Source organism: Pteropus vampyrus, unplaced genomic scaffold, assembly GCF_000151845.1.
Source record: "Pteropus vampyrus isolate Shadow unplaced genomic scaffold, Pvam_2.0 Scaffold50, whole genome shotgun sequence".
Classification (NCBI taxonomy): Eukaryota; Metazoa; Chordata; class Mammalia; order Chiroptera; family Pteropodidae; genus Pteropus; species Pteropus vampyrus.
Window position 1 is genome coordinate 2,216,571 of NW_011888831.1, and position 14,140 is coordinate 2,230,710.

At 55.1% G+C, this 14,140-nt stretch overlaps 1 protein-coding gene across 5 annotated transcripts in view; it reads right to left on the reverse strand.

Annotated features, from left to right (window-relative positions):
• The window catches only part of SMTNL2 (smoothelin like 2), a 20,817-nt gene that overhangs the window by 2,973 nt on the left and 3,704 nt on the right, over positions 1 to 14,140 (reverse strand). For 2 of the 5 annotated variants that reach the window (XM_011359780.2, XM_023530448.1), the window contains exons 2-7: positions 8,528 to 8,618; positions 7,788 to 8,021; positions 7,113 to 7,188; positions 5,954 to 6,133; positions 4,766 to 4,883; positions 4,225 to 4,376 (exon numbers count right to left, since the gene is read on the reverse strand). In XM_011359780.2, coding sequence (XP_011358082.1) covers positions 4,225 to 4,376; positions 4,766 to 4,883; positions 5,954 to 6,133; positions 7,113 to 7,188; positions 7,788 to 8,021; positions 8,528 to 8,618 — 851 coding nt within the window. Of the gene's footprint in view, positions 1 to 4,224; positions 4,377 to 4,765; positions 4,884 to 5,953; positions 6,146 to 7,112; positions 7,189 to 7,787; positions 8,022 to 8,527; positions 8,619 to 14,140 lie in introns of all 5 variants that reach the window. The other 3 variants (XM_023530446.1, XM_023530447.1, XM_011359781.2) reach the window with 3 other exon arrangements.

Sequence of the window (14,140 nt, forward strand, 5' to 3'; positions counted from 1 at the left end):
TTCAAATCCCTCTGCAAGTGGCACTAGCCATGACAAAGTTTTCTCTTAGTTTCTCATGCTCTTTTCCCTTTTGGTACTTTATACTATTGGTCTCGCAAGGCTAATTCCACCCTCCTCCCCCTACAAAAGAGCCCTTCCCATGTTGGAGAATCTTCATATCCATGTCTTGCCCTACAACTAAATATTCCTGGTTCCTTCTCTGCCCCAGAGGGTACCTGGGCCCCTGTCCGCTGAGCTGGTTCTACTTTTTTTCTCACCTTCTTCACAGAGGGTACCCAGAATTGCTGGCATGTCCCAGGTATTGTCCAGCCTGTGCAGGGAGAGCGAGCTGACCCCCTTCTTCATTCTAGGGGCTGCATTTACTCTCCTGGTAATGACAACCCTGCACGGGCAGTAAGTCTTAGAGATCAGGGTGGCAGTCAGGACTGGTGCTAAGGCCTCATCCTGGTGTCACCCTCTACTACCAGACAGGAGGCCATGGGCAAAGTGCTGGCTTCCCCAGCAAACAACCTGGGGACTGAGCCGTATTCATCTGGTCCCCACGCCACCCCACTCACCACAACGGTAATGATAAGATTGCCAGAAGCCGCAGACACAGCTCATGAGACAGAGTATGAGAAAAAAATGATGATCAGCACTGACTTTTATAAAAATATTTCCATCTCAAATATGAGAACCAATTGCCTTTTAAATTAAAAAAAAAAAATGCTTTTGTAAAAATGATACGAGCGTGTTTTAAATAATTCAAACAACATGAAATAGTCCAAAAGAGAAAATACAGACCACTTTAACCGTCACCACTACACAGCAAGAACCAGAGTTAACGTCTTTCTGCCTGCCAGGAATTTTAAGTGAATTTACTTAGCCCCACCTTGTTTGGGGTTAAAAAGGGCTTAGAGGGTTTTCTCCTACTCCAGTCTATTGTGATCTTCAGCCACCAGAAGGCTAGCCTGTTAGGGAGATGGAGGAGGAGTTTGAGGGGTTATTTTTACTTGTTTAAGCCTTCTCTAAGACTGCGATGCCAGGGCTGGGACTGCAGCCTCCTATTTGGTTTTAGACAGAGACACATGGGCACTACAAATAGCCTGGAAGCCCCTTCTGCTCAGGGTAACCCGAGAGCAGGGCACATTCCCCACAGGGCAATCAGGAGCCTGAGGCCGAATGTCTGGCTCCACGGGAGATGAGGGAGAAGGGTGCAGAGTGTAAAGTACCCATAAAAGGGGCTGGTCCGCCAGCCTTCCAAGCCTTGAACACCTGTCCGACAAGGGGAGCTCATTTTGCTGTCAACGCCGCATCTCTCACACAGATTAGGCCACAGGGAATATTTGGGACTGTAAATTACTGGGAGGAGGGGCAGCACAAGCCACTTTTACTCTACAGGTTCCTGATGCATCTCTGTGCTTTTAAGGCACTTGCTCTTAGAAGGGTCTGGAAACTTTTCTTTGCTAATGAGAGATGGACCCAGTGTTTGGCGGCTCCGTGCATGTCCTCCCTTCCTTTTCGAAGGCTGTGCCTTCACTGGCACTCAGGCTCCTCTCCCCCTGCACTGCCTACTCCCAAACTGCCTTTCTGAGCGCCATCCTGCTGCCTGCATGGCTCTTGGTGGCTTCTAATAGCCCTGTGTGTCTGCTTGGCTTTGGCCCGCAAACCTAAGGAACATATGTAAAGACACTGGTAGCCAGTACCCTCAAGCAGATGTCCCTGTGCTTTCTTTCCAGCTTCTCTAACCAGCTTATTGTCCAAGTAACTGGGTGATCCAAGTTGCTGTCCTCCCAAGAGGCCTTGGACACACAGGCCCACCTCCCCAGCCCTCTCCCCTGAGTACCTGTGAGATAATCTCCCAGATGACTAATGAGGGGAGGCGCCTTCCCAGACTCTGAGCAAGCTCCCCGCCTAGGCCTGCTATGGGTGCCCCTCCCCAACCCCTCCGTCAGCAGAAAAACAAGAATTCATCTTAGGGGCCCCGCAGACCATTCTCCCCTCCTCAGTGGGGAGCAGGCGCAGGCCACAGGGAGGCAGGGCCAAGTTTTTTACCCCCACTGTTTGCTCTGGGGAGGCAAAACCTGGAGCAGCCTCCACCACCACTCCCCCGGGCTGGGAACAGAAGAAACATCTGTTTGTAGTCTGGAGGCTCTGTGAGCTCAAACCTCGTGCTGGGAAAGCAGAGCCTTGAATCTCTCTGGCTCTGGCTGCCAAGGGAAGCTGTGTTCCCTGAGAGCTGGGGCGCAGGGCTGCCACCCCGTGGCCCAGGGCCTCCCTCTCCCTCTACAATCCAGCCTGGTCCAGGGCTGAGAGTGACCAAGGCAACGAGGGCATGAGCTGGCACTGCCGGGCCCACTGGACTTGATGGAAAAGAACTCTGTAAGCCAAGTGTGGCCTCGCCCAGCCAGGGTGGGTCTCGGGGTACCCACATTAGAGCCCCAGCCCTGCAGACTCTGACAGTCTGATTTTTGACAGTCCCCATTTCTAGGCTTCAGGCAGCTGGGCCTCGTCCTGGGGAGGCACTCCTCCCCAGCATCGTGTGCTTGGCTCTACTTCACCATCGTCTGGATCCAGTTGCATAACACACTCCGTCCAAAGCTGTTTCTGCAATTAGGATGACAGCTAATCCCAAGCAGCCAAGAAAAAGAAGGCTTTTAAAGTATACAAGGAGTTCTTATGACCCCAAGGGGGCCGAGTCCAAGCGCGTCATCCGAGACAACACAACAGGGGCAATACTCATGTTCCAACAACTCGGGCCAAGTAGCTTGGAGCCAGGTCTCCATTCTGCCCCCAGAGCAAGAGCTGCTGCTCAGAGAGGGGAGGTTGCCTGGGCTCAAGGTGAGACCTATGATACCAAGTACAAGTCTCGTCACCTGCGGTTTTGACTCCTTCCTTGGCCAGGCTCGGGTGGGCGTGGGGGGCTGGGGTAAGGCTAGGAGGTTGGGCCGGGAATGGAGTCAGGAGGGCAGGCAAGACCTTGGGTGAGGGCTCCTCCAACCCGACAAGCACATGAGAGCACCTCCTGGACGCAGGCACTGAGACGCAGACAAGAAACAAAGGTGGTCAGGCACAGACGGATAGCAGAGGCTTATGTCACAGGCACAAAGGCGGGCAGGTGAGCAAGGAAAAAGGAGAAATGTTCCCTCCAGGAAACTTAGCTTTGAGGAGGCTTTCCTTCCCTCTGACCTTCCTCCCCTTATCTCCATGAAGCTTAGCATCAGGCAGCCCTGAACACTCTCATCTGTGCCCTTTGCTGCCTGGGGCCCCGATGGACCATAACAATGGCTCCCCTGCCCTCTGCCTTCTGCTTGTGTTCAGCCAACAGAATGCCCTAGAGTGAGGGCAGAAGAAAGGTGAGGGCAGAGCATTCATCCCCGTGGCTTCCTCCCTGCCAGGTCACTGCGAGCTGGTGACATCCACTGCCCAAAGCACAGTTCCTATCAGCCGACCCTCTGCACACAGTCCCTGTAACTTCAGGCTGATTAGCTTGAGGGTACTGCACTGTGCCTGGCTCGATTCCCTCATTCCTGTCTACACCTTTGTAAGGAGTCCCTCGCTGACTCAATATGATGCACCCCGCCAGAGTCCTGGCAGATACAGCTCACCCGCCTTGAGCTTCTGATGCTCTGGGGGTTGCCCTCAGATAGCAACCAAATCCCCAGCTGGCTTCCCAAGCACCTTCTGATCCCAGAATTACTCCCACCTAATCTTCTCTCTAAGAGTAGGTTTTAAGGAGGTAAGCAATTTCATATGAAACACTAGAACAATGTTTAGAGAAGCAAAATCTTACTGGAGATATTTTAATGTCCCCCAGGCAGATATATTCATATATATTTAATTTCCTACTGGTGAGCAGCTGTGGCTTACCCAGGCAACTGCATCTATCCACTAGCCCAGGGAGGACAGACTCAGTGCTCTTGGGTCCCTATCACACTGCCCATCACGCCCTGTCTGTGGCTGGTCTCCCAGACTACTCACCAAAGTCCAGGCACCCAGCAAAGAGAGTAGGTGCACCAAAAAGAGAACCCAGCTCCACCACCCAGTGCTGGGGGACCCAGGCAGATCCCTGCCTCCAGGCCTCTGTCACTCCGTCTGTACAGCAGGCAGACAGACTGGATGGACGCAAGGTCCTCAGCTCTGCAGATGGCTGTCCCCTATCCTGCCCGCCTCTGTGCTCCACCTGGGTAGAAGTCGGGCTCAATAATTGTGGGGGCTGGTAGCCAGAGGGGCCGCCATACTCACTCAGCCATGGTGAAGGCCAGCTCGAAATTCTTCTTCCGCTGCGTGGGGCTCAGGGCGCTATAGTCAAAGGCATCGGGGAAGAATGAGTGCACCAGGGCGCAGAATGCCATCCCATCGCTCCAGCTGGAGGAGAAGTTCTGCAGGTCCACATGCTGCGAGCAAGGCAAGGTGCACCAAGGGAGGTGAGGGGGTACGGCCCCCACCACCGCTCCCCACCCAATTCAACCCCACAAGCAGATTCTACTAGCCCCTTCCAAGGTCCACCATCCACCCAGCTCAGCCACAAGCTGCAGTTACCAGACCTCATCGCGTAAGGTGCACAGACCAGTCTGCTCAGGTCCAGATACAGGACTTCTGGGATTTCTAAGCATGGGCTACACGTGGCTAGGGCCCAACTGGGGAGACACAATTTCTCTATCTCTTACCCTCCACCCCAGCCTGAGGTTCTTGCCCTGGCCAGGGTAACAAGAGGGGGAGTAACGATGCTCAGTTAAGCCTCTGGCCGGGGTTCCCAGGGGCTGGGGCGGGACCCTGGGCTTACCTGGTAGCCAAGAGTCTTGTTGCGGCACCACTCTAGCAAGATCTGCTTGATGCTGCTGGCGCTGGCCACTCCGAAGCTCTGGGACCGCTTCAGCTTGCCCCGGGCCTCACCTTTCCCCCTGCGGAGAGAGTGCAGGCCTGCTGTGGGGGCCACTCTTCAGTTGCCATCTCCTCTGAGAGGCAGGGGAGTCCTCAGCCATTCCCATACCACCCAGAAGATGCTCCCACCTGCTCTGCTCACCCAGGGAAGCCACTCTGTCAGCATGCATATGAACCCCTCAAGCCCATATCCAGGGTATGAGCCTCGCATATCAGCTACACAGCCACTCTTGATGGTATCCGCTAGACCATTGCCCCCACTTCCAGCTTCCAAGTGCCCTGATTCTTGCACTTGGAATCAGGGGTCACCTTGGGACAGAGGACTTAAGCCTGCATGGCCCTGTGCCCCTGCTCTCTGCTTGGAGCCCCCTGCTCCCTGCTTGGAGCCCCCTGCTCCCTATCCCACCCCTCCTCAGAAGCCTCCCTCTGAGACTGCCCGTGCTGATGGGTCTCTCCTCCCAGCCTAGAAGGATGGTGTCCTCCTCTGGGCCCGAAGGACATCCCCTAACAGCTGAGATGAGGTTTTCTGGGCCAGTGGGTCACTCCCTGGGTCTGTCTCCCTCACTAGAGTTGAAGCCTCAGGAGCCAGTAATGGGTCTTTTCACTGTCACAGGCCTGGGAGGCCTCTTGTAAGCAACAAGTGTCATTACCATGCCCAGACAGGGGGGGCCAGATAAATGTTCAAGAGTGGATCCCATCTCTAATGGGTAGGAATGGACTGGTAGGCACTTGGTCCTGTGTGTCTCTTTCCAGCTCTGCCAGGAAGCCCAATCAACTGCCCTTCTGGTCTTCTGATCACACCCAAAAACCAAAGGGGCTACAATCCATGCGGCAGTGCGGGCAGCCCTGTGGGCCCTCGGAGAATGGGGGAGAGAGGAGGGCTCTCATAAGGTCTTGCCTAGCTCCCTGACCCCCGGCCTGCCTGTGGCCCAGCCCTGACCTTGCGTCTTGCCCGAGAGGTCACATCTTGAGGAAGGACCCCTGGGGAGTAGGACAGGGCCAGTTTTGCTGTGCTGTGCCTTCCTGACCCAATTCTGGGTCGGGTTCTACTCTGGAGACCTGGGTGTGGTCTGGGGACTAGTGTCCATACTTGCCCACTGTATCCTGTTCCCACTTCTCAAACAAGGCCTTCCGGGACTGCGCACTCGACGTGCGGGGCAGCGTCTGCGATCTCACCAGCTCCCGGCGGCGCTCCCCCTGGCGATGGGCCGGAGCGGTGGCTGGTGGCTGCGAGGATGGGGGTGACTGGGATGGCGTCACCAGAGCTGGGCTGAGGAGAGAACTGTGGAGTCAGGAACAGAGGTCCAGCCATCACTAGCTCACACAGGCTCCAGGCTGGTCCCCCCCACTAAGTGAAGTGAGGCAGAAATGGGGGCTCTGGCGGCAGGCAGAAAGCAAGCACTACTTGCTCCAGTCTCTGACCGGTTAGGTGAGTTTTCTGAACTGAGCTGCTGTCTGAAGCAGGCCTGACCAGCACCCCCAGCTCGGGGAGGGGGAATGGGCCCCCTTAACTAGGTGAGGGTGTCAGTTCCCCGGGGCAGGGAGGGGGCATCCTCCTAGGCAGGAGGTTCACTCAGAAGCAGTCCCACCAAGACCAGACTCCCCTCCTCCACTACACTAGATAAGACCCCATTTGTTTCACCCCCTGGAACAGTTTGCCAGAAAGTCACAATTCTTTTATTATTAAAAGAAAAAAGAAAGCCAAGCCAGTCTCCCATTCCCACTCCCAGCTCCAGTCACAGTCCAGTTGGCCTGAGGGAACATGGGGACATCATAGGCCAGGAGGAGGCCCATACCACAGGGAAGCCCCTGCAGGCCTGCCCCAGCCCACGGCTCTTCAGGTACTTCCACAGTCCATGGGCAGGAAGCACCTCAGCTCTGAGGGACCCCAGCCAGGATGGATGGATGAAGAGGACAGTGGGAAAGCCCCCTAGTCTCCTTCCTCCAGAGGGACTGACAGACTTGCTTTCAGGGGTCCCCAGAGAGACCAGCCTATAGCCATATTTCTCCAAACAAAACTCTAATGGGTGGATTTGGAGCATGAATGAGGCAGAGGAGCCCCACTGCCTCATTTTCCCTGCTCCAATCCTATCCAACAACCCTCTGGAGGCACCAAGCCAAGGAACATGCCTCCTCCTGGGATCGGCACAGGGAACTCCCTGCAGATGGCCTGGGTACCTTGGGTCCAAAGCAAAGCCCAGATGACTCCTAGGAAGCAATGACCCATGGGAACATGGGCCCTGACTCACCTGTCATTGTTCCTGCCTGCTGTCACTGCCCCATAGCCAGAGCCCAATGAAGACCGTGAGAGAGAAGAATTCTTCTCTGTGGGACAAAGGGAGAGAGAGAAATAACAAGCCCTGTCTCAGGGAGGGCCAGCCTCTGCCTGCCTTCCTCCTCTGACCCAGCCCTGCACCCTCTTCCCAGCATCACTCCACTGACAGGCAGGACCCCAGGCTAAGCTGGCCCCACCTCAGCCAACAGTTGTAGAGAAAGGAGACTGGGAACATAAAAGAGGTCTTTTAAAGTGTCCCCACCTGCTTTTGAGACCCTAGGGCCCAGGGCCTCCTGTGCTACGCATCCAGAAAACACTCTGTTCCCAAACCCTCATTTTAGAAGCCCATACAGCCCCACCCCAGGTCTACCACTGACAGGCCTGGGGGCAGGGGGGACTATGCCAAAAAGTGCAGAGTAAGAGGCCACCTTTTAACCACACCCTCTACCTGTAATAAAAGACATGTCTGTCACTCATGAAGGGTAATGCTATTTCATGACATCTCTGGGAAGAGAGTCAGGAAGGACGGGCCCCATTGGATAGAGTAGACCGACTAGAGAAGGGAGTCACAGTGACAGATAGAGGGGATGCTGAGGCTTGGCCCCAGGTTTTCTGAGTCTCTTGCTAACCCCCAAGGCCTTACTCCTACCACTAGGACTGGGAGTCCAGGGTGTGGTGGCCTCGCTGGGGCTCGGGCTGAGGACGGTGGCAGACGTGGGCGAGAGAGCCGTGGCTGAGGTCTCCCCAGAGAACCTCTCAGAGACGCGTGTGATGGCTGTGACTGGCTGGTGGGGCAGCCGCAAGGAGAGGCTCACGGGGCGAGGTCTAGGGGGTTCAGGTGCTGGGAAGGTTTGAGCGGCCTCAGGGGGTCCATCACCTGGACCTGGAACATGTGACCAGTGGAAGGGGTAGATGTCAGCCATGGTATACCACAGGAGGACTCCAGCCTCCCTGAATCCTCCTCCCAGCTCCTCTAAGAAGGCCTCCTTGACCACTCCAGCCTCCCTGACCTCCGCTAATAGGGACTTCCCACTGCTCCAACCAGAGCTGATAATAGCTCCAACTTCCCCTCACTGCCAGATCAATGAAAACTAGTTGGCTTGTCAGTCTACTCTCTACTCGGCTCAGTGCTTGGACAATTCCTCAGCCCCTGCTTGCATTCCTCCAGAAAAGGGAAGCTCATCACCTTCTAAGATCTCCCATTTTTCTGTGTTGAAAAAGTCTACTGCACACAGAATGAGGCTGCTCTCCTGGTGGCTTCTCCATGTGTTAGGGTTCAGGCTCAAGTCCCCCCTCCCAGCCAAAAGATGGCCTGGCACAAGAGCATGACCACCAAGGCCCTGACCCCCAAAGCTAGCCATCTACCCCTCCTCTGTGGTCGGCCCCTACCTGCCCCTGGTTGGTGTCCATTCTCAGTGATGCACGAGTTTAAGGTCCTTTTCATCTCCGACTCAATGAATTCATCATGATGATCCACACTCTACAGAGACAAAAACACCATGGAGACCCAGTCAGCCAGGGCCTGCTGCCTACTCCCAAAATTGCTCCCCAAGCCCCTCCTTGTTCTGGCAGGACAAACACTCAGGTATGAGAGGGACAGCCCCCAAGACATACTGTGACGGGCCAAGGATACACATCAAGCAGGGGTGGACTCAGCCCCAGCTACTGAGAACCTGAGATCTTGCAAGGCAAATGCCTCCACTGGGCTCATACAGAGCCCCAAAATGCTAGGGACAAAGGTCAAGGCAGAGGGTTCCAAAGGAAGGTTCAAGGAAGCCCCATTCATCGCCCCAGGTTTGACCAGATGACCAGGGTCAGCTCACTCCAGCTCACTCCAGGTAGGCAGGCCGGCGTGGCTGAGCAGCTAAAATCCAGAGACATACATAAGGTTCTTTTGAGCCAACGATGGGTGCTGGAGCCCTCATGCTGAGGCCTTTTCATTGGTTGCAGTGTTACAAGATTTGCCAGGATGTCCAGAGCACAGGGGCCTTATTAGCTCCATGTGGCCCCTCCATCCACTCTAGACTGCAGCAGTGGTAGAGGGGTGCAGAGAGAGCCAAGACCAAGAGCCAGCGGGGGAGCCTGGCATCTTGACTGTGACACCAACCAGCAGGTGACCTGAGTCAGGTCGTGCCCCCTCTGGGTCTCAGTTTCTTTGTTTCAGATATGGAACAGGCTATGCAAGTGCCATCTGAGCATCTACCAAGTGTCAGGCTCTTTTTCTGGGCATGCCACTTATACCAACTTGCTTCTGTCCTCCCAGGTAGGTGCTACCAGCCCATCTTACAGGTGGAACTCGAGAGCTCAGAGAGGGGATGTGCACAGTCCAAGGTTACACAGTGAGAAAGAATCACAATTCGTGGCCAGGAGGGACATTCCTCTCAACCATGGTCCTGCCCTTCTCACTGTGAGGGAGGAAAAGAGGGCTCAGAGTGTCTGAAGGCTGCTGGAGTCTGCTGGCTAGAGGGGGGACTAAGGCAGACCTCTACCGCGGGTTCTACTAAAAACCTACAAGGATGGCCTGAGAGGTTGACTGTACCTCTCCCTACATGCCTCCAGGCTGGCCCCCTTGTCTATAAGGTTCCTAGGTGACAAAAGCCCATCTCTGGTCCCAGATGGCTCAGCTACTCCTTCTACAAAAGGTGGCCACCCTGCCATGGAAGAATTAGTCTGGTGGGAAAACCAGGACCTCGAGCCAATGGCACCAAGGCAGCATGAGGGTTTGTGCCTAAGACAGACTTCATCCAGCCCAGGGGGTCAGTGATGCCTGAGCCAAGTTTAGAGTAAGCCAGGTGGACAAGGAGGAAAGGCCATTCAAAGCAAAGTGACTAGTACCTGCAAAAGCTGAGACATCAAGGTACAAAGCATTCTGATCCAGTGGCTACAGAAGCACCACACAGCCCAAGATTCCAGACCCGAGAACTTGGACTTAACTCCTTGCACAAAAAAGAGTTGAAGGTCATCAGCTCTGTGTTTTAGGAACATCCTTCAGAAGGCAGCAAGAGTGTGGCATGGGAAGGGGAACCCAGATGGCCAGCTACCTCACTAGTCCCAGGTGGGATCGTGGGGTGGGGAGATGGGGCAGTGGGAAAGCGAAGGGCAAGAAGGACTCAAGAGTTTTGGGGAGAGTGAGTGGACGTGGAGGGAGAGGCAGATGCCACGGCGGCTTTTTCAAGCCTGGGCTTCGGGCCTGAGTGACATGGCTAGGAAGGGAGAGGGTGCTGGGGGGAAACAACTACTTCAGTTTGAGACATGACTAGGGCAAGGTGCCCTGGGGCATCGGGGAGTTGAGGCCAGGAGGTAGCTGGATATTTGATGTGAAGTATGGGAGGAAAGACAGACAAACAATGGAGAAACAGGAGTCTTGTATCCAGAGCACAACAGAGGAAGAGCCGCCTCAGGGTCGACAGGGCTGGGGATAAAGCACCGCATTTGAAGAGCGGAAGTGGCATCTACAGATGAGAATGAGAAAGGGGCATCCAGGCAGGTAGGTAGAAAACCAGAAAAATGTTGAGAAAAACAAGTAGAAGTATATCAAGAAGGCAAGTATGTCAGCAGCATCCAAAGGTAGCCTCAGGTCACGGAAAAGGTCAAGATGAGATCTAAAAAGTATCCATTGGGTTCAGCGAAAAAGAGGTTACAGTTTAGGAACTGAATCAGCGGCAGGGGTATGAGAGAGGAGATGACCTAGGGGAGAAGCTGAGGAGAAATGGAGACCACACAGGAACTTTAGCCATGAGGAGAGAGGAGGGAAGGGGTTTAACCCCCGATGGAAGGAGTAGGACAACATTTACAGGTTGAGAGAAAGGATCCGGCAGGGTGAGGGGACCTTCTGTGGGGTGGGGTGGGGTGGGGTGGGATCTCTGGAGAAGAGACAGAGGACAAGAATCAGAACCTAGCCTTGGAGAGGTGACCCCTCAACTTCTGATTCAGGAGGACAGAAGGGGAGGGACCAGGCCTACTCACAGGAACAATGCAGAAGGGTGGGGGGCATTTCCAGGCACCCCAGAGTGGGGAGGGTATCCCAAGAGCCACACCTTGCTAGCTTGAAGCCAACTCAGCAGTGGGTGGAGAAACAGCCAGTCCATCCTGAACCCCAGACCCCATCTGTCACCAAGTTCCACCCAGCTCTGGGGTCTCCATGTCCCCCCTACCCACCTTGCTCTGGTCCAACAGGTTCCACAGGTCCAGGCCTGGAGGGACAAGCTGATGGTGAAACCATTTTCCCAGGAATGTGGGTCTCTAGGAGTGGCGGGGGGTCAGGGGGCACAGACATCTGCCTCTGCACGTTGCAGGCCCACAAACCCCATGATGCCCCAGGGGACCAGACACCACAACCAGACAGGAAGAAGGTTCTGGACCAGCAGGATTCCTGCCAAGGAGTCTCCACAGAGCAGAGGGGAAGGGGATAGAAAAGACTCATGCTAGGAGGCTGGACTACAGCTTGGTGGGGGCTGAGCCCTAACTCCCAGGTTTTCCTGCCCCTCGCTCACCCATCCCCGAGACTGGAGCCACTCCTCACCCAAGGAGGGCTCTTCTCACACCTCATGCCGAGGGGCTACTCAGGGACCACCTTTCCCTGTGGAAGGGTCACTCCTGACCTTACACCTAGACTAAAGGCACTAGCAGAGTCAAGGCTTGGGACTTGGGACTTGGGTCTCGTACCCCAACCCAGGGCTCTGCTCACAAAGCACTCCGGCCTTCCAGCGGGCAGAGAGGACAATTCAAGACAAACTTGTCTTCCAGGACCTGGGGCAGGGTGAGCCCTGGCTCCACTGTCTTAGCACAGTCCACTGTCTTAGCCAGATGAAGGAGAGGTAAAGGGGTGTGAGTGGTATAACCACCTCAGCAGAAGCTGAGCCCTTAAACCAAGGAGCCAGGCTGGGCTAGAACAAGCACTTCTCCGGGTCCCAAGCCATCCATGGAGGCTTCAGGCCCTGTCTCCCAAAGGTCTTCCTTTGGTGGAGGGCAGCCTGCCTGGCCCCCAGGGAAGGGAACCAGGGAGGGACCTCTGTGTCCTGGGTACAAATCTGGAGAGCCTTGGGGACAGGAACTGGTCCTGTTGAGCTGGCTCTAGCACCCCCAAGATCCCCATCTGGGCTTCATTTTAAGAAGAGGAGTCTCCCTGTGAGGGAGCCCGGGCCTAGGAATGTTGGGGGTAAAGGCAGGGGATGCAATAAGTCTGATTTCAGGGACCTTCTCACTGGGGAAGTTTTGAAACATTTTTGTGAGGGCAGGAATAATATTGAAGCTCTTGGTGCTGGCTGACTCCACACGGGTTGATGTGTGGACACAGGAGCCCACGCATGTGCCCAGCACAGTCCATGTTTGGCCAGAACCCCCACCCTAAGCCAGTTAACAGGATGTCCCACCCTCCTCCTCACTCACACCATGGTTTTAAAGACTTAATTCAAACTTCTCCCCAAAGCATTTAACTCCGTTATCACACAGTATGTCTGGGAAAGGAAAGCAGATAAGGCGAGTCTGGTTTCTTTCAGGGCCAGGGCTGACACCGCTCTCCTGGCAGTAGTTCCTAAGGGACTCCACTGCCTCGGTCATGGGGACCCAGCAGCTCCAGCTCAGCCAAGAGGACATTTCTAAGGAACAACTATGGCCCAGCTTCCAGGACCTGGCCTGGCCTCAGGTTGCTGTCATTCCCTGCAGGCCCCCAACCAGCTCCCCCAGAGAGCTGTGGCTCTGTGGACACTTCTGTGAATGGACTGGGCTGATGTCACTGTTGTAACTACCCAGTTTGCTCAGTCTGAGAGGCCAGACTGGACTGTGCCAATCCCTCTTGGTTTAGATACAAGGACACTGAGACCTAGCTGGGAGGAGATGCCCACAAGGCCACACTGCAAATGTGCCAAAACCAGCTTCTGCCTGCTCCAGGGCCTCCTTCAAGGAGTCTTCCCTGGTTACTCCCACCCCATTGCCCTGCTCTCTCCCTCCTCCCAAGCCTGCTTGGATACTTCTGTCTCCTCACTATCTGGCTCCTATTGAACCTGTCTTAGCCAGATGAGCAAGGTCCTTAGCAAGGTCAAGGTTTGTGTACTCAAAAGTGGATTACTTGATCAACCCTTTCTGCACTGAGTTCAGGGCACATCAATATACTGAGTATGACCTACCACCAACTCCCGCAGCAGGACGCAAAAGGGTCTCCCAATACCATTGCTCGTTACAGAAGGGTGGTGTAACACCAGCCTCCACAATGCCTGACCACAGCCACCACTGGCTAACATGTGTAGACAAGACCCTTACACCCAGACCCCAGCTCTGTGACATAGACTTGGGGGTATGAGAGGCCAGAGAAGTAGCAGCCCTGGCACCCAACCATGACCCTGTCCAGTCTTGCCCTAGAGCCCTGATTCCTTGTTCATGACCCAGCATCCGATCACACACTACTGGTCACAGCACATGAGGAGGAACATGTGGATGGTTCCACATACTCCCAGAAACTAGGAGCCTGTGTCAGCACTCCTGAGAAGTGGGATGCAAGATAAGTGGGGACCTGTGCTTCTAGTCCTGCGGGGGAAGCTGCCTCAGGCTCAGGAAGCCATGCTGAGGAAGCTGCGAAGCCTTTGACCCCACTGGAGACCCTGACCATCCTCCGCCCACGGTGCTCAGCTGTGCTTGCTATTCCACCTCACCCCAGGCCTTTCTTAAGTCCCAACCGTGCCTCTATCCTTTTTCACCAGCCTCTACAGCATCCCTGCTGACCTCCAACCTCTTCTTCCCTCTCTCCATTTCTAAGAGTGGGCTCTTCGGGGCCTCCTAGCTCCCTGACAGCTCCTCTGCCTCTGCCCAGGGCTTCTATCCACCCTCTCCGTTGCACAACTGCCCTTAAGACTTCATCCACTCTAGGGCTTCAACTACCAGCTCTGCCCTGTTATCTCATTAATCTTAGGCCTTGACAACTCTTGGCACACTAGATCCGTGACTCCACCTACTCTGGGACGGCTTCACTCTGGATGTCCCACAGACCCTCATGCTCAGCACAACTCA